Genomic DNA, 24,348 nt, shown 5'->3' on the forward strand with positions numbered 1-24,348 from the left:
ACTGAAGCAATCTCTTTCGACCTCAAATTTATAACCTGTCTATAAAGAATCGCTATAGGCTCCTCCTCGTATGACAGAATCTCATCAAGCAACACAGAATCCCACTGAACTATATAAGAACCATCAGAATGATACTTTTTCAGCATGGACACATGGAAAACCGAATGAACACTTGACAGGCCCAGTGGCAACGCCAACTAGTAAGCAACATCTTTAACTCTACGGATAACATCAAATGGGCCAAGGTACCTCGAGCTGAACTTGCCCCTCTTTCTAAATCACATAACACCCTTCATAAGTGAGATCTTCAGAAGAACCTGCTCGCCCACCCCAAACTCTACGTCTCAAACCTTCCTATCCACATACATCTTCTGTCGACTCTGAGTTGCTAGAAACTTTAACTGAATAAGCTTCACCCTGTCCATGGACTCTCTTAAAAAATCTGTGCCCCACGGGCGAACCTCTAAAGCATCAAACTACCCAATAGGAGAACGACACCTCCTACCATACAAAGCCTCGAACGGCGCCATATCAATACTCGAATGGTAGCTATTGTTGTACGCAAACTCGGCTAAGGCCAAGAAATGGTCCCAATGACCACCAAAATCAATGACACATGCTCTCAACATATCCTCGAGCATCTGAATAGTCCTCTCGGACTGACCATCAGTCTGGGGATGAAAAGTTGTACTAAGGTCCAACTGAGTACCTAACTCTGCCTAAAAAGCCCTCCAGAAATTAGAAGTAAACTGGGACCTCGATCCGAAAAAATGGAAATAGATACCCCCTGCAAACGCACAATATCACGAATGTAAATCCTAGCTAAATTCTCCGCAGTGTAAGTAACCTGAACTGGAATGAAATGAGCATACTTACTCAATCGGTCAACAATAACCTAAACTGAATCAAACTTTCCCAGGTTCTTCGGAAGACGCACAACAAAATCCATGGGAATCCTCTCCCACTTCCACTTGAGAATAGGCATCCTATGCACACCACCAAGTATTTGGTGCTCATACTTGAGTTGCTGATAATTCCCACAGTTAGCCACAAAATACGCAATATCTCTCTTTATCCTCCCCTACTAGTAGTGCTGCCTCATATCTCGATACATCTTCGTAGCACCCGGATGAATGGAATATCTAGAGCTATGGGCCTTCTCCAGAATCAAACGAATCAAATCACCAACACGAGGAACGCACACAAGTCCCTTGATCCTCAGAATACCTGTTATATCCCGTATTTTTGAACGTCAGATTATTTGCTGAGGTGGTACCCACACATCGAGATTTTTTTGGGACATCTGAAAATTCATATGAATCACATATGAGAAGTTAAACACGACTCAAGAAGGACCCTTGGGCCAAATCAAAGTGGAAGTCCTCCAAACGAATATTTTTAAGAAAACGTTTTCGGGTGATCTGACGTCAAGGGGCAACAACGGTATTATAAGTTTGGAATTTGGAAACGTACCAAGAAATAGAAGTTGTAGATAATTGAATTAGCTTTCCAACCATAGGTCGTGGATCCCCAGGTGACGTCGGTACAAGGAGATATGAACGTTTTAAGGTCGAAAGGTCAGTGGGATAGGCCCAACTCGGGACCAAACCGAGTTGGCCCAAAAAAAACAAAAAAATTAATAAGGCCCAAACGGCCATGGTTATGGCCCAAGCCCATATTAAATAAAATTTTGTCAATAAATAAGATGACTAAGTCATCTTTATCACACAACCTCTAGAATATTCAAGAAGTTGAAGAACAAGAAAGAGAAGGAGAAAAGTTGAAGGCCATTTCGGCCAAGGGTAAATTTCCAAGGAAAAATTGATAAAAATTCTTCAAAAATCAATCCCTACCAAGTAAAGGGTGCTTAACAAGGTGGAGTTGTTGTTGGAGCAAGAAAGATTCAAAATCATACAAATTGCCAAGTTGTAGTCAAGTGAGAAGTTGAAGAAGAAAGGTGAGTTTTGATCTTTCTTTATGTGTTATGAATGGTTTATATGTGTTTTAGTATGTTAAAATGGATGAAATTCATGAAAGAGATAAAAATAGGGGTGTGGCCGTGAGGTATGGAACATGTATATGTGTGTAGAAATTGTGTTTTAATTAATTTATCTAGTGTTTGGTTGTTATTGTTGTGAATGATATGTGGAAAATGGAAGTTGAATAAATTTGGAGAGGTTGTAGTGTGTATGCTTGATGTTGGTCGTGTAGTTGTAGGGTAATATGGAAGAAAAGGAGTCAATTCTATTTAATGTTTTGGTTGTAGTTAAATTGTGGATGCTAGATTGCTAATGAATGCATAATAATCTTGTGAAGTTGAAGTAGGTGGAGGTTTGTTTTAGAAGTTATGTGAATTGAATGTAATGTTCTTGCATGCATGGAAGGTAATGTGGTTAGTATGATGTTGTTGGAATATAGATCATGAGGTTGTGATTGTTTTCATTAAAGTTAGAAAGTTTTTGGAAGAAGTAGTAAGTTGATTGAATATGGAAGTTGTTAGTATTGTCGTTGTTGGAATTGTGGTTGATATTTTGGCCGGGTTTGAATTCCCGGGATTGTTGTTGATTGAAATTAGCCAAGTTGAACTTGGTGGGATGGAGTATTTATAGGGGAAGTGCTGCCGAAATTTCGGTAGCCAAATGTTTCCTTAAGATTCTAACTCTAAGTATCCTAATAAGAGTTTTGGTAAACATGACCAAATTGCAGATTTTAACGAGATTGCAACGTGAATTTGGAGTAGCAATAGGAGCGGAAAGAGGTATGTAAGGTTTCACCCTTCTTTCTATGGCATGTCTTAGACGTAATAAGTTGGGTACGCGCCACGGGGACAACTCTCTTCCCCGGAATCCGCATCCAAAGTTTTCCACTTTTTGTTCAATAGGATTGAACTAGAAAGTGTGCAAATGATAGAAAGACCTCTTAAACCCCTAGAACTTGCATAAGTGGGACCCGATTACCCTAGGACCCTCACAAGTAATGACATGACACGTAATATATGTAAATCATATACGTCACCCCATCCGGCCCGAGGTGGGCCCGCTACTCTCGGATTTTTCCTTACAGTCTTGCTTGACTTACTTGAAGTGAATCCAAAGGGAACCTTTGATCCCGATTTCATTACCAAATGATAAATACTACGACTCCTCTAACGAGGGCACTTCCATGACGATAACGATAACAATAATGTTAGATAAGAGAATATGCCTATGATACGTACTACCGGAACGACTCTATGACTAAGATGACTAAGCTACGTATCTTATGTAAATATGAAAATGATAAACTAATTTTTGAATCTTATTTATATTTCCTAGCTATGACTTTATTTTCTAAAAGATTTCAAAGTCTATGAACTGTCATCTATGATGCCCCGATTTCATTCTACGTTTACTTTAATATTATTCCCCGTTGGTAGTCTCACCTTAAAATACTCGTTCCTTCAAGGTGAGACAAAGCGATCACGAGTGTTCTATAATATAATTGGAGGTCACCGACCTTACGTCACTCTGATGACTACATGATTCTTCTTTGGGCTTTTCTGCGTGCCTATGAGACATATGTATATAGGATACGTAAATGCATATAAGACATGTAAATGTATGTAAGATATGTGTATATATTTTTAAAACATGCACATGACGAAAGAGCTAGAGCGCTATAGACGCTGATACATGCACATGACACACGTATATGTATATGATAAAAGAGCTAGAGCGCTATAGACGCTGATATATGTACATGATATATGCATGTGTATACGGGGAAAATGGAGGTAAGGTCAGAGCGTTATGAACGCATATCCACCTGATCAGTTGGCATTACATGATATGATATCGTCCCGGACGCGGGATGCCCGGACGCGGGATGTTTATATTTATGGTTAAATGGATCGGCTGCCGACGCCTCGGCAATATGAGATGTCCTATTTTATATGTATATGTATATGAACAAGGAAAGATTCTTAACGGAAAGCTAAGTACGCATAGCACCTGCCAAGGGTATATATATATATATACAGGTTATGTTTCTACCTCAGGACATGTGCTATTATTCTCTTATGTCGTTATTTCCGTTTTATACTTTCCGTATGCTACTATTCATGCCTTACATACTCGGTACACTATTCGTACTAACGTCCCTTCTTGTGGACGCTGCGTTTCATGCCGCGCAGGTCAGCAGACAGGCGGATTTGATCCTTAGAAGCCTTACCAGCAGTGTTGACAGCGCTCCAGTTGTTCCGGAGCCCCACTTTTGTGGTACTATTTTGTGTATGTATTTTCGGGCACGACAGTACTCGACCCTTTCTATGTATAAGTGTACTATGTCTACAGGCTCGTAGACAGATATGTACAGTCAGTCAGGTACAGTTAGATATATGGTGTTCTAGCATGCTAATGTTGATGTATAAGTGATAACGAAGTTTATTAGTCTATGTTCAGAATGACGCCGCTAATGTTAATGTTCAAAAAAAAAATATGGCACAGTTCATACGGCCTGCTAAGAGGAAAAAGTAAAAGGATAAGCAAGGGGTGCTCGGTACAAGTATCGGGTACTCGTCACGGCCCCTAGTCGGGTCGTGACAATACCCTCACTATGAACCATGGCCTCACCTCTCAGAACCGTATCACGAATCTTACACAACTGGGTATCCTCAAACTGTTGGGCCCTAATCTGCTCCAAGAGGGAAGACCTCGCAAAACTATTAGCCAGAGTCTGAACCTCCCTGGCTAACGGATGCTCAGAAGAAACCGATCAGGCTAAACTACCCATACTCATTGCCTTGTGACTCAAGGCATCAGCTACAACACTGGCTTTCCCTACATGGTATAGAATGGTGATGTCATAGTCTTTCAAAACCTCCATCCACCTACACTATCTAGAATTTAGATCTATCTGGCTGAACACTTGCTGAAGCCTACGATGATCGGTGAACACATCACAATGGACCCCATGCAGATAGTGCCTTCAAATCTTCAAAGCAAAGACTATTGCTAATAACTCCACATCATAGGTAGGGTAATTCTTCACACAGATCTTATAATGACGGGAAGCATAGGCAATGACACTACCTTTCTGCATCAACACAGCACCTAAACAAACACGGATGCATCACAATATACTAAGAAATCCTTACCCTCCACGGGTAATGCCAAAATCGGGGCCGAAGTCAAAAGAGTATTGAGCTGCTGAAAGCTCTCTTCACAAGCATCAGACCATTGAAAGAGAACCTCCTTCTGAGTCAATCTAGTCAACGAAGAAGCAATAAAAGCGAAACCTCTCAGAACCTTATCACGAATCTTACACAACTAGGTATCCTCAAACTGTTGGGCCCTAATCTGCTCCAAGAGGGTCGACCTCGCAAAACTGTTAGCCAGAGTCAGAACCTCCCTGGCTAACGGACGCTCAAAAGCAACCAATCAGGCTAAACTACCATACTCACTGCCTTGTGACTCAAGGCATCAGCTACAACACTGGCCTTCCCCGGATGGTACAGAATGGTGATTTCATAGTCCTTCAGAAGCTCCATCCACCTACGCTGTCTAGAATTTAGATCTCTCTGGCTGAACAATTGCTGAAGCCTGTGGTGATCGGTGAACATATCACAATGCACTCCATAAAGATAGTGCCTCTAAATCTTCAAAGCGAAGACTATTGCTCATAACTCTAGATTATTGGTAGGGTAGTTCTTCACGTGGATCTTCAACTGACGGGAAGCATAGGTAATGACGCTACTCTTCTGCATCAACACAGCACCCAAACAATCACGGGATGCATCACAATATACTGAGAAATCCTTACCCGCCACGGGTAATGCCAAAATCAAGGCCGAAGTCAAAAGAGTCTTGAGCTGCTGAAAACTCTCTTCACAAGCATCAGACCATTGAAAGGGAACCTCCTTCTAAGTCAATCTAGTCAACGAAGAAGCAATAAAAGCGAAACCCTTCACAAATATACGGTAATAGCAGGATAACCCCACAAAGCTACAAATCTCAATAAGAGTAGTGGGCCTCGCCCAATCTCTAACAACCTCAATCTTCTTTGGATCAACCATGATCCCCTCCTTAGACATAACATGGCCCAAGAAAGCCACAGACTCAAGCCAAAACTCTGTCACAACCCAATTTCGCTAAGTCGTGCGGGCACCTACCTTTCCCACCCCGGTAGGTGAACCCTTAACTCAACATTCACAAATAATAGAAAAAAATAGCGGGAGAAGATAAGACAATGTAAGTCTCACAATATGATATAAATAAGTGCGGAAGTAAAAGAAATCCACTGCAGTGTCTGGTCTGGTCATAAAAGAGCATCTAGCTAAATACTACAAGTCGGAATAATAATACGTCAATAGTCTCAAAATCATGTCTTAGAATGGAAAGCAAGACATAATTAAAGTAAGAGTCTTCGGGCAGCGAACGTCCTCGTACTCACCCTGAAATACTCGAATCAACAATCCTGAAATATCAGCCACGAGGAGTACAAGTAGATCTATCCCGGTACTCTGCATTCATAAAAAGAATGCAGCAAGTGCAGGTCAGTACAAAAAACAAGTACTAGTAGGTATCATAGGCTGTCCTCAGTTTTGCTAACATATATATATAAAGTAAATGAAAGATAAGAACGCTCACAATCAAGTACAAGTATAATACAGTCTCATCAATACGTATCAAGTCCTTAAGTATCAAATATTTACATGAGTATTCAAACCATCAGCTACCAATAGGGTTCCATAACCGATCAAGTCTATAGTGAAATATCTAAACTCGAGTGTTCCCAGTCTCATCACATCCGATCCAGCCCCTTGATAAAGCATCTAATCTCAAGTGTTCCAGGTACTCATCATAACCGTGAAATTATTCAATTAAATATCCGATCAAATATCCACAACACAATCACAATCCAATCACAATGATGATAACAAGTGCAATGCAATGTAATGATATAGATGACGTGAATGCAATGGCCATATATCAGTTCGGTGTACACACATACCTCAATCGGAACATCACCAGCACAATCACAATATAGGCCACATCGTCACCCTTTATCAAATGTGCCTTACATATATATATATAAGCTATCACACATAGGCTACATCGTCATCTCCAGTCAAATGTGCCTTACATACATATAAGCTCAGTACGGATAATGTACTGACTATGTAAAGCATAAAGACAACATGTACATATGTATAGAAATCACAAATAAGATCTGATCTCATAAGCTGAAATGACTATCTGCATAAATCTGTATGAACTAGTATCTGTCTGCATCTGACTGAATCTGTATGTCGGGAAGTATGGACATGCATAAATATATATATATATATCTAGTAGGTACACACCTCATTGTCACATCACGGGCCACACCTTCACCCCCTGTCAAGTGTGCCTTTTTCATGTATATACTCCAACATCATAGGCCACTCACGAACCACTCATAGGCTACTCATGGACCACTCATAGGCCACACCTTCACCCCCTATCAAGTGTGCCTTTCTCACATAGAACGTAATATCATAGGTCACACCTTCACCCCCTGTCAAGTGCGCCTTTCACTCATACCCCTAAGAATTGGAAGTAAATGCGTAGTACAAGTAAAACTGAATGACAGGACTCTCAAACAATAAAATGATAATTTGCCTCTCATGGGCCTTACTGAACTCATACTACTAAGACAGGAAATCTTAAGATCTGTATATGGGGAAACTACCATAGCCGGGGTACGGGAACATCAAAACTGTATTTCTCTTAGTACTTATAAGAATAGAGTAATATGGAAACTCTCTTACTCGTTTATCGGTTCATATCATAGGATCATGCCAAAAAAAGAAGGAATAACCTTAACATACCCTGTCGTTTATCAAATCGCCCAACTTCTACTTCTTGAACTTGTAAATCTATAATTAAGATAACATAAACCTTAATTAGGCTACTTGCTTTGCTTACTAATCATCCCCAAGCACGTATAAAGCTTAACGAATCATAGACGACCATCTCCTTTATAAGCTTACAATGATAGCGCCTATATATACCCAAATACACGTAAATCCATCCCTAATAATTTCTTTAAAATAGTCTCATGCCACTACCTTACTCTTCATCAATCTATCACTTCCACAAATACCCCTTTTTACCCTAAAATCACTAAGGCTCTTGATAGCAAACTTAAATACAAGGGTAGGAATCATTTACATACCTTGAGGGGTCAAGAATCCCAAGAATCACTTTAACTTCAACTCCCTAAGCTTCCCATTCTTGGAGAAACCCTAGAAACAACCTTCTTATTCAAAAGCTCGGGTTTACGGGGTCCGGCTCTTGTCAAATCTTCACTACTATGCCATAAATGTTGGGAGAGCAAAATATTAGGGTTTTCTGATCTGGGAATGAGAGAAATAAGATATAAAGTCGTGGACCACGTATTTATACTCGGAGAATTAAATGCTTCAGTGGTCCGGTTCGACGAGCGGGTCGACGACCTATCGACGTGCTCGTCTACCTGCACCTGCAGAATGCAGGGCTGCGGAACCCTATCGACAACCGCACAATGACGGTCCGTCGACAGGTTTGACGACCCGTCGATCTTGACTAGTGTCTGCAGACTTTTCCAATTCGGTTCAGATTGCGTCGATTCGATTCGTTCAACTTCTAACCCCGTAGTTCACCAGGAATTCCTACTGGTACCATTGCACACGGGGTAGGAAACTTTCTATCTCCAATCCTCGGGCTCGAGTCTCAATTCCCAAGGCATACCCAACTAGGAAATCATAAGTTCTACCACTACGAAGACGAGGAGTGTAACATTTTCCCCCCCTTAGGAACATTCGTCCTCGAATGTTCGAACAATCCTGGGTTATAAAAATTTCGACATAGTTTCCCCTGTACTTATATCAATCCGTCCTGTACGCAACAACCCAAAATAATGCCTCACAGGGACGCTTACTATAACATACAATACTATGGCCTTACACGACCAATCACGATAACTGAAATGAAATAATACCTGAGAAAAATGATGCCTCTGACTGCACCTCCTGTATTGCTGGGAACAAATGCGAGTACCTAATCTTCATCGCTTCTTCCGCTTCCCAATTCATTTCTTCAACATTCTTATTCCTTCAAAAGACTTTAACGGAAGCTACATCCTTGGTTCGCAACCGACAGATATGTCTGTCCAATATAGCCACTAGAGTCTTTTCGTATGATAACTGTACGATTAACATGGATATCACTCACTGGTACAACTCTTGAAGAATCTCCGATACACTTACGAAGCATAGATACATGAAATACTAGATGCACTGACTCTAACTCCGAAGGCAATTCCAGCTCATATGCCACTGTACCCACTATATGAATGATCTTATATAGTCCAATATATCGAGGGCTCAACTTACCCTTCTTACCAAACCTCATCACTCCCTTCATAGGTGAAACTTTCAGAAATACCCAGTCGCCCATCTTGAACTCTAGCTTACGTCGCTGATTATCCGCATAGGATTTCTGTCGGCTCTGAGCTGTTAGCAACCTCTTTCTAATCACTTTCACCTTATCAACTGCTTGCTGTATTAAGTTTGGGCCAAGTAACTGATTCTCCCCAACATCAAACCATCCTATGGGCGATCTACACCTCTGCCCATATAAGGCCTCATAAGGAGCTATTTGAATACTGGAATGGTAACTGTTGTTATATGCGAACTCGATAAGAGGCAAATGATCCTCCTAACTAGCCTGAAAGTTAAGCACACAAGATCTAAGCATATCCTCAAGGGCCTGTATAGTACGCTCTGCTTGCCCATCTGTCTGCGGGTGAAATGCAGTACTAAGACTCACCTGAGTCCCCAATCCATGCTGGAAAGACTTCCAGAATCTGGCTGTGAACTGTGCTCCCCTATCTGAAATAATGGCTGAAGGAACACCATGGAGTCGTACAATCTCCTTAAGATAAAGCCTCGCATAATCCTCGGTTGCATAAGTAGTTCTGACAGGCAGAAAGTGAGCTGACTTTGTAAGCCTATCAACTATAACCCATATCGAATCACACTTTCACTGAGTACGGGGCAACCCTGTAATAAAGTCCACATTAATTACCTCCCACTTCCATGTCGGAATCTCCATAGCCTGCAACAGACCTTCAGACTTCTGGTGCTCTATTTTAACTTGCTGACAATTTGGACACTGAGCGACAAATTCTGCTATATCACTTTTCATACCATCCCACCAATAAACTTCCCTGAGATCATGGTACATCTTTGTTGAGCCTGGATGAATAAAATAGTGGGAGTAATGTGCCTCTCCTATAATTTGCTGATGGAGTCCTGCAACCTAGGGACACACAATCTACCTCGATATCTGAGTACTCCATCACCTGTGATCACAAAGGGTGTCTTTTCTTTCTGAGGTGTTGTATCTCGGTGATGAACTAGAGCAAGATCTTCATACTGACGCTCCTTTATCTCAACTACCAGGGATGATACCGTTGTGTCTTGAAAAGTAACCCCTGCATCACCTGAATATATCAATCGAACCCCGAGGCTAGCTAATCGATGAACCTCACGGACCATTTCTCTTCTCTCTGGCGATACGTGAGATGAGCTACCCATAGATTTATGACTGAGGGCACGGCTACCACATTAGCCTTCCCGGGATGATACAGAATATCCACATCGTAATCTTTTAACCTCGCTAACCATCGCCTCTGACGCAAGTTCAAATCCTTCTGCGTAAAAATGTACTGGAGGCTTTTATGATCAGTATAGATATCAACATGGACACCGTACAAGTAGTGCCGCCATATCTTCAAGGCATGAATCACTATTGCCAACTCAAGATCGTGGGTTGGATAATTCTTCTCGTGCTTCTTCAATTGGTTAGAAGCATAGGCGACAACCTTACTGTGTTGCATCAATACATAGCCCAATCCAACACCTGAAGCATCACAATATACCACATAGCCATCTGCTCCTTCTGGAAGAGTCAAAACTAGTGCTGAAGTTAGCTTATCCTTCAACGTCTGAAAGCTCTGCTCACAAGCGTCTGTCCATTGGAACTTAACTGATTTCTGAGTCAATTTGGTCAATGGGGCTGAAAGAGAGGAAAATCCTTCTACAAACCACCTATAATAACCTGCCAAGCCCAAGAAACTACGTATCTCCATTGGTGCCGTGGGCCTTGGCCAATTCTTCACAACCACAATCTTTTGGGCATTCACTCTAATGCCTTCCTCCGAAATAATGTGACCCAGAAAAACCACAGAGTTCAACCAGAACTCACACTTAGAAAACTTCGCATACCACTCTTTATCTCGATGAATCCTAAGCACTATCCGTAGATGTTCTGCATGATCGGCCTCTGACGGCGAATAAACCAGAATATCATCTATGAACGCAATCACGAACAAATCTAGAAAGGGCCTGAATATACGATTCATCAAATCCATGAATACGGCTGGGGCATTAGTTAGCCCGAACGACATAACACGGAAATCATAGTGGCCATATCTAGTCTGAAATGCCGTCTTCGGGATGTCTTCCTCCCTGACCCTAACCTGGTGATATCCTGATCTCAAGTCTATCTGCGAGAAATATTTGGCACCTTGCAATTGATCAAATAAATCATCAATTCTCGGGAGCGGATACTTATTCTTTACAGTTACTTTATTCAATTGCCTATAATCAATACACATTCGCAAAGAGCCATCCTTCTTTCTCACAAATAACACCGAGGCTCCCCACGGTGATGTACTAGGCCTAATAAAGACCTTCTCAAGCAAATCTTTCAACTAATCCTTCAATTCCTTCAACTCCGTAGGTGCCATCCTATAAGGAGGAATAGATATTGGCTGAGTGTCTGGCAATAGGTCAATAGCAAAGTCAATCTCCCTTTCTGGGGGAATGCCTGGAAGCTCATCTGGAAACATTTCGGGGAACTCATTAACCACAGGGACAGACTGAAGAGTCGGCGACTCTGCTTGCACATCTTGAACTCGAACTAGGTGAAAAATATACCCTTTTTGATCATCTTCTCTGCCTTAAGGTAGGAAATAAACCTACCTCTAGGCGAAGCAGCATTACCCGTCCACTCTAGGACTGGCTCGCTGGGAAACTAAAATCGAAATCTTTGCTCTACAATCCATATTAGCATAACAAGAAGCTAACCAGTCCATGCCCATAATAACATCAAAATCAATCCTATCTAACTCAATCAAATCCGCTACGGTGTGGCGGTCACAAACTATAACGACACAACCCGGATATACTCGCCTAGCTATGACCAGATCACCAACTGGCGTAGACACCTCAAATGGTTTAATCGACTCGAGCTCTATCCTAAACTTACCAGCGACAAATGGAGTAACATATGATAAAGTAGATCCTGGATCGATCAATGCATACACATCATAGGAGGAAACTGATAATATACCTGTGACAACATCAGGGGACGACTCACGATCCTGCTTACCAGCTAATGCATATACGCGGTGCTGAGGACCGCTCGAGCTGGACGCTCCACTCCTCCCCCTACCTCATCCTGTCGATGACTGAAAAGCTTTCCCCGAAGGGCGCATTACAGAAGAAGAAGAACCAGCTATAGACCCTGTAGGCTAAATAGTGCCCATGCCACCTCCTAACGGATAATTCCTCATCATATGACCTGGTCGGCCACAAGAATAACAGGCATTATTCGTTCCCAATCGGCACTGCCCGATATGTAACCTACCACACTGTGGTAAGGGTGGCCTCATCTGTCCTGACTCGGGTCTGTACTGGGAGCCTGATGCTCTAGAACTCTAGGCCGCTCAAGAATAAGAAGACCGATCAAACCTCAGGCTTGAAAACCGCGGAGCTGCACTCCCTACCGAATGATATGAATATTGGGAATGCTGCTGCCTATGTCCTCCCCTGGACTCACTTCCAATGTCAAAAGATCTATCCCTCTTACCATGGCCTCGGTCATGGTCACGCTTTGCCCCCCTCTAACGCTTGCGATCTTCCAAATTCTGTGCATATGCCTGTATACGTGAGATATCCATGCCTGGCTGTAATGCAGCAGTCGTACAAGCATCTATCAAATGTGGCCCTAAGCTATCCACAAAACGGTGAACTCTATCCTTCATCTCATCCACACACAATACTCTTGGACACTCATGCTACCCTGCTCAATACGTAGAAATTTGTCTGCTCGGGCTCGCCTGACCTCAGGAAGCAAATAATGGCGGATAAATGTATCTGCGAACTATCGCCAAACAGCTAGAGGGGCATTCTCTCCCCTAGATAACTCCCAAGTCTAATACCACTGTACTGCAATATCACAAAGTCTATACGAAGCTAACTCCACCGACTCAACCTCACTTGCATGCATAACCCTCAAGGTCCTCTACATACCATCAATGAAATCTTGGGGATCCATATTCTGCTTTATCACTGAAAATTCTGGAGGATCTAAATCAAGGAAGGTCTTAACCCTCGAACTACCAGCTCCCTGCCGCTAAGCCTGAACGGCTACTAATCTGGTCAATAATTGTATAGCATCCCGCACATCCTGGCCTGGTGCATCTGGCTAAGGAACTGGGACAGCTGCTGGAGACGGTGTATACGATGTCTCAGATAGGCTCTCACTCTGAATTTCATCCTGAGCCCTAGTGGCCTGCTGAGTACGGCTAGTGGCCTCTCCCGAGCTTTCTTGCCTTTCTGGGCAGCTGTAGCTTTCTTGGGAGGCATTGCTGAAATCATAACAATTCATCCGAAAGCGAACGCCTAACGTATTGCTCTATCGTACAAGCTAGGAGAGAAAGAACGACATCATCCTAAATGTCCTGTAGCCTTCTGTTTATAAGTGTGGTGCACAACACACCCATAAAAAAGACTCTACTAGACACGGTATGTAGACAACCTGAGGACGGAACTACTCTGATACCACTTCTGTCACGACCCAAACCGATGAGCCGTGACACGGGGTCTGACCTTTAGCGACCAAACAGCCCTAAACACTTATTTGAAACATGCTGAACACCAATAGCCCATAAATGGCACAAACTAATCTCATAAAAAGGAAACATCCGAACTCTGTATAATCTGCATATATATCCAAAACATGCGGAAGAACAGTGCAAGCCAGCTAGGCTGCTATATATATACTATATACAAAAGAATATAAGCCGACAAGGCTACATCGTCTAACTACCACATACAACTGTCTACAGACCTCTACTGGAATGGAAGTTGTAGAAAAGGCGGGACAGGGCCCCGTCGTACCCATCTATATACATCTCAAAAGGGTGGCCTACCAAAATAGATTGCAATTCCGGATCGAATGGAGTGCACTGATCGCTGCTGGATAAGGGTCCTACTAAGCTGGACAACCTCCCTGTCTACCTATACCTGCAGGCATGAACGCAGCCCCCCGAGCAATGGGGAGTCAGTACGGATAATGTACTGAATATGTAAAGCATAAAGACAACATGTGTATATGTATAGAAACCATAAATAAGATTTGATCTCATAAGCTGAAATGACTATCTGCATAAATCTGTATGAACTAGTATCTGTCTGCATCTGACTGAATCTGTATGTCGGGAAGTATGGATCTATCTAGTAGGTACACACCTCATTGCCACATCACGGGCCACACCTTCACCCCCTGTCAATTGTACCTTTTTCATGTATATACTCCAACATCATAGGCCACTCACGGACCACTCATAGGCCACTCATGGACCACTCATAGGCCACACCTTCACCCCCTGTCAAGTGTTCCTTTCTCACATAGAACGTAATATCATAGGTCACACCTTCACCACCTGTCAAGTGCGGCTTTCACTCATACCCCTGAGAATTGGAAGTAAATACGTAGTACAAGTAAAACTGAACGACAGGATTCTCAAATAATAAAATGATTGATTGCCTCGCATGGGCCTTACTGAACTCATACTACTAGGACAGGAAATCATAAGATCTGTATATGGGGAAAATACCATAGCCAGGGTACGGGAACATCAAAACTGTATTTCTCTTAGTACTTATAAGAATAGAGTAATATGGAAACTCTCTTACTCGTTTATCGGTTCATATCATAGGATCATGCCAAAAAAAGAAGGAATAACCTTAAGATACCTTGCCGTATATCAAATAGCCCAACTTCTACTTCTTGAACTTGTAAATCTACAATTAAGATCACATAAGCCTTAATTAGGCTACTTTCTTTGCTTACTAATCATCCCCAAGCAGGTATAAAGCTTAACGAATCATAGACGACCATCTCCTTTATAAGCTTACAATGATAGCGCCTATATATATATATATATATATATATATATATATATATATATATCCAAATACACGTAAATCCATCCCTAATAATTTCTTTAAAATAGTCTCATGCCACTACCTTACCCTTTATCAATCTATCACTTCCATAAATACCCATTTTTTTTAACTAAAATCACTAAAGCTCTTGATAGCAAACTCAAATACAAGGGTAGGAATCATTTACATACCTTGAGGGGTCAAGAATCCCAAGAATCACTTTAAATTCAACTCCCTAAGCTTCCCATTCTTGGAGAAACCCTAGAAACAACCTTCTTCTTCACAAGCTCGGGTTTACGGGGTTCTGGTCTTGTCAAATCTTCACTACTATGCCATAAATGTTGGGAGAGAAAAATATTAGGGTTTTCTGATTTGGGAATGAGAGAAATAAGACATAAAGTCGTGGACCACGTATTTATACTTGGATAATTAAATGCTTCCACGGGTCTACGACCCGTCGATGTATCGACGTGCTCGTCGACCTGCGCCTGCAGAATGCAGGGCTGCGGAACCCTGTCGATGCCGCATAATGACGGTCCGTCGACAAGTTCGATGACCCGTCGATCTTCACTGGTGTCTGCAGACTTTTCCAATTCGGTTCAGATCGCGTCGATTCGATTCGTTCAACTTCTAACCCCGTAGTTCACCAGGAATTCCTGCTGGTACCATTGCACACAGGGTAGGACACTTTCTATCTCCAAAACTTGGGCTCAGGTCTCAATTCCCAAGGCATACCCAACTTGGAAATCATAAGTTCTACCACTACGAAGAAAAAGGGTGTAACACACAAACACGCCTCTTGATTCTCAAGACACCCTCGTCATCAATCACGGCCTCCTTGGCCTCACCACACAAGACTTTATCTCGAACCTTACTCAAACTCGCATCCTCGAACTGTTTGGCCTTATTCCGCTCCAGAAACAATGATCTCGCCTCAACGCAAGCCAACGCCCTGCATGAATTCGACACCTCAAGCCTCATGAAACTGTTAGCCAGAGTCGGAACCTCCCTAGCCAACGAACACTCTGATGCAATCAACCGAGCCAAACTGCCCATGTTAGCTAATTTTCTACTCAAGGCATCAGCCACCATCTGCCACCACATTTGCCTTGCTAGGATGATACAAGGTAGTAATGTCGTAATCCTTCAGCAACTCCATCCATCTCCGCTTCCTAGTAATAAGGTCCCTCTATGTAAACACATGTTGAAGGCTGTGATGATCAGTAAATACCTCGCAACGGGCACCATAGAGATAGTGCCTCCAAATATTCAATGCAAAAACCACAGCTACCAACTCCAAGTCATGTGTAGGATAGTGTTTCTCATGAACCTTCAGCTGCCTAGAGGCATAGGCAATCACCTTGTTTTCCTACATCAAAATAGCACCAAAACCAGAATGAGAAGCACCACAACAAACTACAAAGTTCTTGCCCTCCACGGGCAAAGATAAAATAGGAGTTGTAGTCAATGAAGTCTTGAGCTTTTGGAAGCTCTCCTCACACTTGTCGGACCACTGAAAAGATACCGCTTTCTGAGTCAACCGCATCAAATGCGAAGCAATGGAAGCAAACCCCTTCACGAATCGACGGTAGTAACTAGCCAACCCCACAAAACTGCGAAACAGTGAATCTCCATCATGGACGTGGGCTTGGCCGAATCCCTCACTGCTTTAATTTTCTTCGGATCCACCATAATCCCTTCCTTCGAAACCACATGTCCCAAGAAGGACACCGACATAAACTAAAACTCACACTTAGAGAACTTGGCATACAACTCCCTGTCTCTCAGCAACCCAAGAACAACCCTCAAGTGTTTTTCATGATCTTCCCGACTCTTGGAATAAAAAAGGATGTCATCAATGAATACTATGACAAAAGAGTCCAGGTATGTCTTAAAGATGCCATTCATCAAATCCATAAAAGCAGTTGGGGCATTAGTAAGCCCGAAAGACATAACTGAAAACTCATAACGCCCATACCTGCTTCCAAAAGCAGTCTTAGGAATATCCTCTGCCTGAATTTTCAACTGATGATAACCCGACCTCAAGTCAATTTTTGAAAACACGAAAGCCCTCTGTAGCTGGTTAAAACAATAATCAATACGAGGAATGGGGTATTTATTTCGGATGGTGACTTTATTCAACTAGCGGTAATCAATGCATATCCACATAGTCCTATCTTTCTTTTTCACAAACAGAACAGGAGCGCCCCACAGAGAGACACTCGGACGGATGAAACCCTTACTAAGAAGATCCTGAAATTATTCTTTTAATTCCCTTAACTTTGCTGGTGCCATCCAATATGCCAGAATAGACATAGGGCGGGTCCCTGGCTCTAAGTCAATGCGAAAATCAATGTCACGGTCCGGTGGCATGCCTGGAAAGTATGTGAGAAACACCTCCTCAAAATCACGTACCACAGGAACTGACTCAAGAGATAGACCGTCAACACTGTATCATGAATATGTGCCAAATAACCCAAACACCCCTTGTCTACTAGCTTCTTTGGACGAATAAAGGATTTTTTTTTAGGGACTAAGGTTACCTTTCCACTCAAGTCTAGGCACCTCGAGCATAGCTAGGGGACTATCTTGGCATGACAGTCCAGAATTGCATGGTAAAGAGCTAGTCAACTCATACCCAAGATTACATCAAAATTTACCATGTCTAAAATCACTGAGTCAACCTAGGTGCCATACCTCATAGGTGTGACAGTACAAGATCGAAAAACTCTATCTATAACCACAGAATCTCCAACTAGAGTAGATACATGTATAGAGCCATCAAGTAAATGACAGACCATGTCAAGACCCATAGAGAAATATGTAGACACATAGGAACGCGTAGAACCCGGGTCAAACAATACAGAAGCCATCCGGTGACAGACTAAGATGTTACCAGTAATAACTGCATCTGAGCCCTCAGCCTTTGTCCTGCCAGGAAAGGCATAGCATTAAACCCGTTCGCCAGTATCCTGCGAATCATTGCGATCAACCTGCTCGGTCTGAGCTCCGCCCTTGCCGGGCTGATTACCAGCTCTACTAGACTATAACTCGCATTGGTTAGACTGGGGACCGCCTCTACTAGATGCGTGACCGCCATGCCCAGACTGAGCATGATTTCCACCATAAGATCCTCCCCTTCTACCTGATGCTGGGGCTCGGGGAGCCTGAAACTGAGTACCCTGACCACCTTGCCTAAATTTGGGACAATTCCTCTTAAAATGCCCCATATCACCATACTCAAAGCACCCACGTTCTAGCGTTTGATGTTGAATCAAAACATACGAAGCTGAGTAACCACCATAATCTGGAGCTCTAGTCTGCGAACCCCCTGGCTGACTGGAATAGTACTGACTGACCCATGATGGGCCTCCAGCTGGAACTTGACTGAACAGGGCGTCCCGAATAAAACTGGGAACTCTGACCCTTAGCGAAAGAGCCACTATAACCACCACCCGTTCATGCATTCTTTTCCGCGTGCTTATGGTAACCCTCCTGCCGACCTCCCTCGACAGTTCTAACATGATCCACCACTTCCTGAAAGGAAGCACCTGTCAGTACAAGCTGAAGAGCTGACAACTGAAGGGCAGTTTTCAAACCCTTCATAAATCTTCTAACCCTCTCCTCCTTAGTAGGCACAAGCTGGAGGGCATATCGAGACAACGAATATAACCTAGCCTCATAAGCAGCCACAGACAAATTACCCTGCTTAATATTGCTGAAATCATCACGCCTACGGTCCCACAATGTACGACGAGCATACCTGTCTAGAAACACCTGATAGAACTGAGTCCAAGTCAGTAGAGGTGATCCCGCTAGCCTGCACTCCACAAACGCCCTCCTCCATAACTTGGCATCACCCAAGAGCTGGAAGGTCATGAACTCAGCACCATATTTCTCCAATGCCCCCATCTTATGGAGCCTCTCATGACAGTCCATAATGAATTCGTAAGCATCCTCAACCTCAGTGCCGTAGAACTATAGAGGTTTCATATAACGACTCGTTCGGTCGTTATTGTGTTTTTGACCGTTTTTCCCTCGATAACCCATCCCCAATCCTTATTAGTACCATTTTGACTAGCGAAGATAGTTGGTATGGTTCCCTAGGCTAAATTTAGTTTGAGTTTTGTCATGACTTTTGGAAAAAATTAGGTTTTCAGTGAAAACCATTTGACCCATAGTTGACTACTGGGTAAACAGACCTTTTTTCAGAAATTCATCAATTTCGAGAGGTTCGGATGATCATTTGTGACAGATTGGTGGGTTTGGTTCGGTTCTCAATGTGCTCGGTTGTGTTTCTGGACTTGGTTTGGAAAGTTGGTTTTAGGCTGTTGGGGGTTGACTTGATCAACGAGACCTCTATTGGATATTTTGAGGCCACGAGTGCATTCGTAGGGCATTTATATATATATATATATATATATATGCATATTTGGTTTGTGTCCGGGAGGTTCCGCTATAGCGGCTGTGCTATAGCGGCATGTTTGGAAGACACCAGACTTTTGCCTGACAATTGGCATCATAAAGGTTGGCACGAGAGGATATTGAGGAAGATGACTGACAATCACATAGGTTGGCACGAGCATTTGCCTTATGCTTTATTGGGATACTGTACCATGGCCAGAACATCAACAGAAGTGACTCCATACTTGCCAGTCTATGGAACTGAAGCAGTCATACCTGGTGAAGTTGAGATACCTTCCCTAAGGATCATCCAGAAAGCAGAATTAGACAATGTTGAATGGGTCCGAGCTCGATATGAGCAATTGGCTTTAATTGATGAGAAAAGGATGGTTGCTATATGTCACGGTCAAATATACCGACAAAGAATGATAAGAGCCTTCAACAAGCGAGTCAGAACTAGACTTTTTCAAATTGGGCAAATGGTGCTCAAAAGAATATTCCTGCACCAAGATGAATACAAAGGGAAGTTTTCTCCCAATTGGCAAGGTCCTTATGTGGTCCGCAAAGTACTCTCCGGAGGAGCAGTAGTATTGGCAGAAATGGACGGACAAGAGTGGCCAAAGCCCATCAACTCAGATGCAATCAACCGCTACTATGCATAAAGAAGAAGTTTCTTAGTTTGTAATAGTACTCTTTGCTTGTAATTCTATTTTCTTGTGTTAGTTGTTTCCTTTTGCTTGTAATCGTTTTGTAATAGATAGACAAAAAAAAATACCTTTTGTATTATGAACTACGCAATGACCTGATTTCCCCACAGTGGGATACGTAGGCAGTCCATCTGTGACCCGATCTCTTTATTAGTAAAAACCAAAAGTCCACTATTTTTTATTCTGAACTACGTTCGACCTAAATTATTGCTACGACAGGTTACGTAGGTGCTCTTTGAGCTCGATCGCATCAAAAGAAAAATCCAAGAAAACCCCAGGAAGCCTCAGCGATGGTACTTCGCAAAGGAGCAAAGATTACTGCACGCCTAACTGGGGAAGAATTTTCGAGAAGATCTCAAATGTTCGTGCCGTCAATCCTCAAAATTTCCTAGAAGACTCGGCATGAGAATTTGTAGACCGAAATATAAATTAGGGCAGAATTTTTGAGAAAAGGTCTTAAAAATTTCGCGGAAGAAAGGATCACCCTCATTCAAAGCGCATGTCATGACAATTAAAAATGCTTTTATTTTTACACAAATTAGATACCCTTAGCATTACAAAAATGTTTTTTCTGCATAATGAGAATAGGTTTATCTTTCGAATACTGGAGTTAAACGGGTTTTGAGTCAAGAAAGTCGAGGATGCGACAGCGCTGGCAGCACAGATCAACTTGAAATAGGAAAAAACTAACCCATTTTTGATGCAGGTCCCCAAAACATCGGAAGATGATCCTTTTTCTAACCTTGCCTCATGTGCAGGAAACGTTTCACTAAAGAAAGTCCAGACCGCTGCTGAGATCCGGCTTTCGGAATATACATATCCAGCCTCGAAGGCCATAAAGTTTTGAACTACCACCAAGGACAAAACCCACACAGGCTAAGGGAAATTCAGAATACCATAAGGGTTAAATATCCAGCCGCGACAGCTATGAAAATATTAAAACGCCATAAGGGCGAATATCTAGCCACAAGGGCTATAAAAGGATCGAAACGTCGTAAGGCTACAAACTGACTAAAATTGCCACAAAGGCAAACGTTTGGCCAAAAGGATCGCAACCAGAACGAACGACATACCTGCAAGAGGGTCACTGCCAGCCTAAAGGACGAAAGAAAGACGATTTAGCTAAAGGGGCCATATCTGTCATTTGCATCACTTCTGCTTATTTTCTGAGAAAGGCCAATGCATATCAATTTTTCTGCTGCCGAGAGGGCCATTCATATAAATAGCCAAGAGGGCCATTGCACGTATATTTTCCTGCTGCTAAGAAGGCCATTCATACAAATTTCCAAGAGGGCCATTGCATGTTTATATTTCCTGCTGCCAAGAGGGCCATTCATACAAACAGCCAAGAGGGCCATTGCACGTTTATTTTCCTACTGCCAAGAGGGCTAATCATACAAACTGATTGCACGTTTATTTTCCTGCTGCCAAGAGGGCCATTCATACAAACTGCCAAGAGGGCCATTGCACGTTTATTTTCCTACTGCCAAGAGGGCCATTTATACAAACATGCCAAGAGGGACATTCATACAAACATGCCAAGAGGGACATTCATACAAACATGCCAAGAGGGCCATTCACATAAACGTATCAAGAGGGTATTTATTTCAATTTCCAAGAAGGCAATGTATATAAATTACTGGATATGCCAAGACCACAAAGCGATGTGAAACCAGTCAGGAGACCACAGTATTCGCTCAAGAGACAAGATGATGTAAATTCAGTCAGATGACCGCAATATTCGTCATCCAAAAATAAACGTTACTCAGAAGATGGAAGCAGATTTGTAGCCACCATATAGAGCATGTTGATCAAATCAAATGTAGACAGATTGCGGAGCAAACATGGAACTTTTTCTTACGCAGCCGGTCGAGATAGGATGCCCATGAGAGTTAAGCTCTCCGGCCAGGACTTGGAAGATCACTCCTCACCATGCTCAGCTATACAGAACTGCTTATTCTCTTATGTCCTTTGTCTATTTTTATTATTCCGTAACCGGTCGGACACATACCGGAATACACAAAGGCCTTTCCACATAAGGGATATCCTTTTCCTCCGATCGAGTCGAACTACAAGTGACTTGATTCCCAAGAACAGGGATATGTAGGCGGACTCAATGCCAAAGAGTCAGTCACACTCTTACCAATCACACCGGACTTCCTAGCTTGACAGCCGAAAGATCTGAGAATTTGCTTTAAATTGCATTTAGAAGTTATAATTGAGTCAAAATACAAATAGCCTGAATTCGCATGAAACCTGAGATATGTAGAAAGCCCAGAAACCAAGGTCTGGCCACACATTTTGTAAATTGCATAAAAATGAGGGGAAATGTGTCTTGGGTCAGTCAAAAATTAGAGTTAGTCAAGTTTCGTTGCTCGGGAATGGTCCCGCCATCCCCGAACACCGAAGGGGTAGTTGTTGACACCTAATTTTTGACCTCTCATAACTTATTCTAATTTCTCAAAAGACTTGAATATTAAATGGGGTAATATATGTTTTTTTAGAAAATCAAAATGATTTTATAAACTATGCAGACAATATTTTACCTTTATTGTTTAATAAAGTAATTTCAGTAATAAATCATTTAGAAATTATTTCATAGCAATTAATGATGAATTTTTCTGTTTTTCAACAAGAAAATAGTATAAAATAGACATTTATTTAATTGTGCAATTATCAGGAATTAATCAGCAAATATTTACCCCATATAATTCAAGGGAATTGATTTGATTGAATAATCATTTTTACCCCCAAAATTTTATTTCTGCATACTCCCTTTACATGAACAATTCTCAAGTTAATTTGGATGATTAACTATGGTTATATTTGTAAATTACTTATTATTGATTAGTCAAATAGGGCCTTAATTGAAATAACAAAAATACATGTTTTAATTCAATTAAGGCCATACTTGCAAAACCAATATTTTGTGAAAATCAGTTGTGTTTTTTAATTATTTAATTTTAATTAAAGTGGATAAATCCCTTTAAATCTTTTTACCTGCTCATTAATTTGCATATATATATATATATATATATATATGTGTGTGTGTGTGTGTGTGTGTGTGTGTGTGTGAAATCGGGCCCGCCCTTTTTTTTTTATGGATTGAGTCCAGCCCCTTAAGGACCGACCCGGCCCAATCTAAAAAATATATAAGGCAATGCCTTCAGGAAAAGCCTTCCCTAGAAGGGCATTTGGGTTTTCGTTCGCTAGGATTTCTCAAAACCCTTAGCGCCGCCATGTGATTCTCTCTCTTCTCTGTGAAATTTTCACCATTTTTGGCAAAAATTCAGAGTGTACAAGGGGTTGACAGGGGTGTGTCGCTATTTTGAGGAAAGGCATTTATTGCCTCTTCCTCTTTCATCCAATTTTCAAACAAACGAAGCATAAAAGTAAGTTTTATTTTAATTTTTCTCCATTTTTGCGAGTACACACTGCAAATCTTAATTAGTCTTGTTTGCATGTGAAAGATTTTCATTGTTTCACAACGAACCTCTCGGATTAAGGATGAAAATGTGTTTTCTTTGAGTACTATAGTTGAATCTAGATTGTTCGTTTTAATTTGGCCAAATCCGGACCATTTGTTGCTTGAGAAAGCTTTGTGAACATATTTTTCCCACATCGACCCAGTGTAGGGTTTGTCAAAATTAGGGGTTCTATAAATTCAACCCCAATATGGTTGATTAAGAGGAGAGGGTGGGAGACAAAAATAAATTATTTTGTTTAGAAAATCCAAAATACCTAGGGTTTTGTAGTTTACAGCTTAAAAACCTTTAAATTTTTTGATTTAGTTTAAAATTTTCAAAGTTTTATAAGTGCTTGTGTGGTTAAGTGTGAAGAAAAGGGGCTTCTAATTCCATTTTCTTCCAAGGCTGCATATCCACAAGGTAACCTTTCTTCTTATTTATTTAATGTTTTTGCAATTTTGTTTCAGTT

At 41.8% G+C, this 24,348-nt stretch overlaps 1 protein-coding gene and 1 long non-coding RNA gene across 2 annotated transcripts in view; both read left to right on the plus strand.

Annotated features, from left to right (window-relative positions):
- The first annotated feature begins 19,917 nt into the window (after positions 1-19,917).
- On the plus strand, positions 19,918-20,367 carry LOC132619811 (uncharacterized). Its single transcript, XM_060334596.1, has one exon. The coding sequence runs from the start codon at positions 19,918-19,920 to the stop codon at positions 20,365-20,367; it is 450 nt and encodes a 149-aa protein (XP_060190579.1).
- Positions 20,368-23,611: 3,244 nt separating this feature from the next.
- LOC132620357 (uncharacterized) overlaps positions 23,612-24,348 on the plus strand; it is a 33,844-nt gene continuing 33,107 nt past the window's right edge. The window contains exon 1 of the long non-coding RNA XR_009574813.1: positions 23,612-23,804. This is a non-coding gene — a long non-coding RNA (uncharacterized LOC132620357). The remainder of the gene's footprint in view (positions 23,805-24,348) is intronic.

The sequence above is a fragment of the Lycium barbarum genome, chromosome 11 (assembly GCF_019175385.1).
Source record: "Lycium barbarum isolate Lr01 chromosome 11, ASM1917538v2, whole genome shotgun sequence".
NCBI lineage: Eukaryota > Viridiplantae > Streptophyta > Magnoliopsida > Solanales > Solanaceae > Lycium > Lycium barbarum.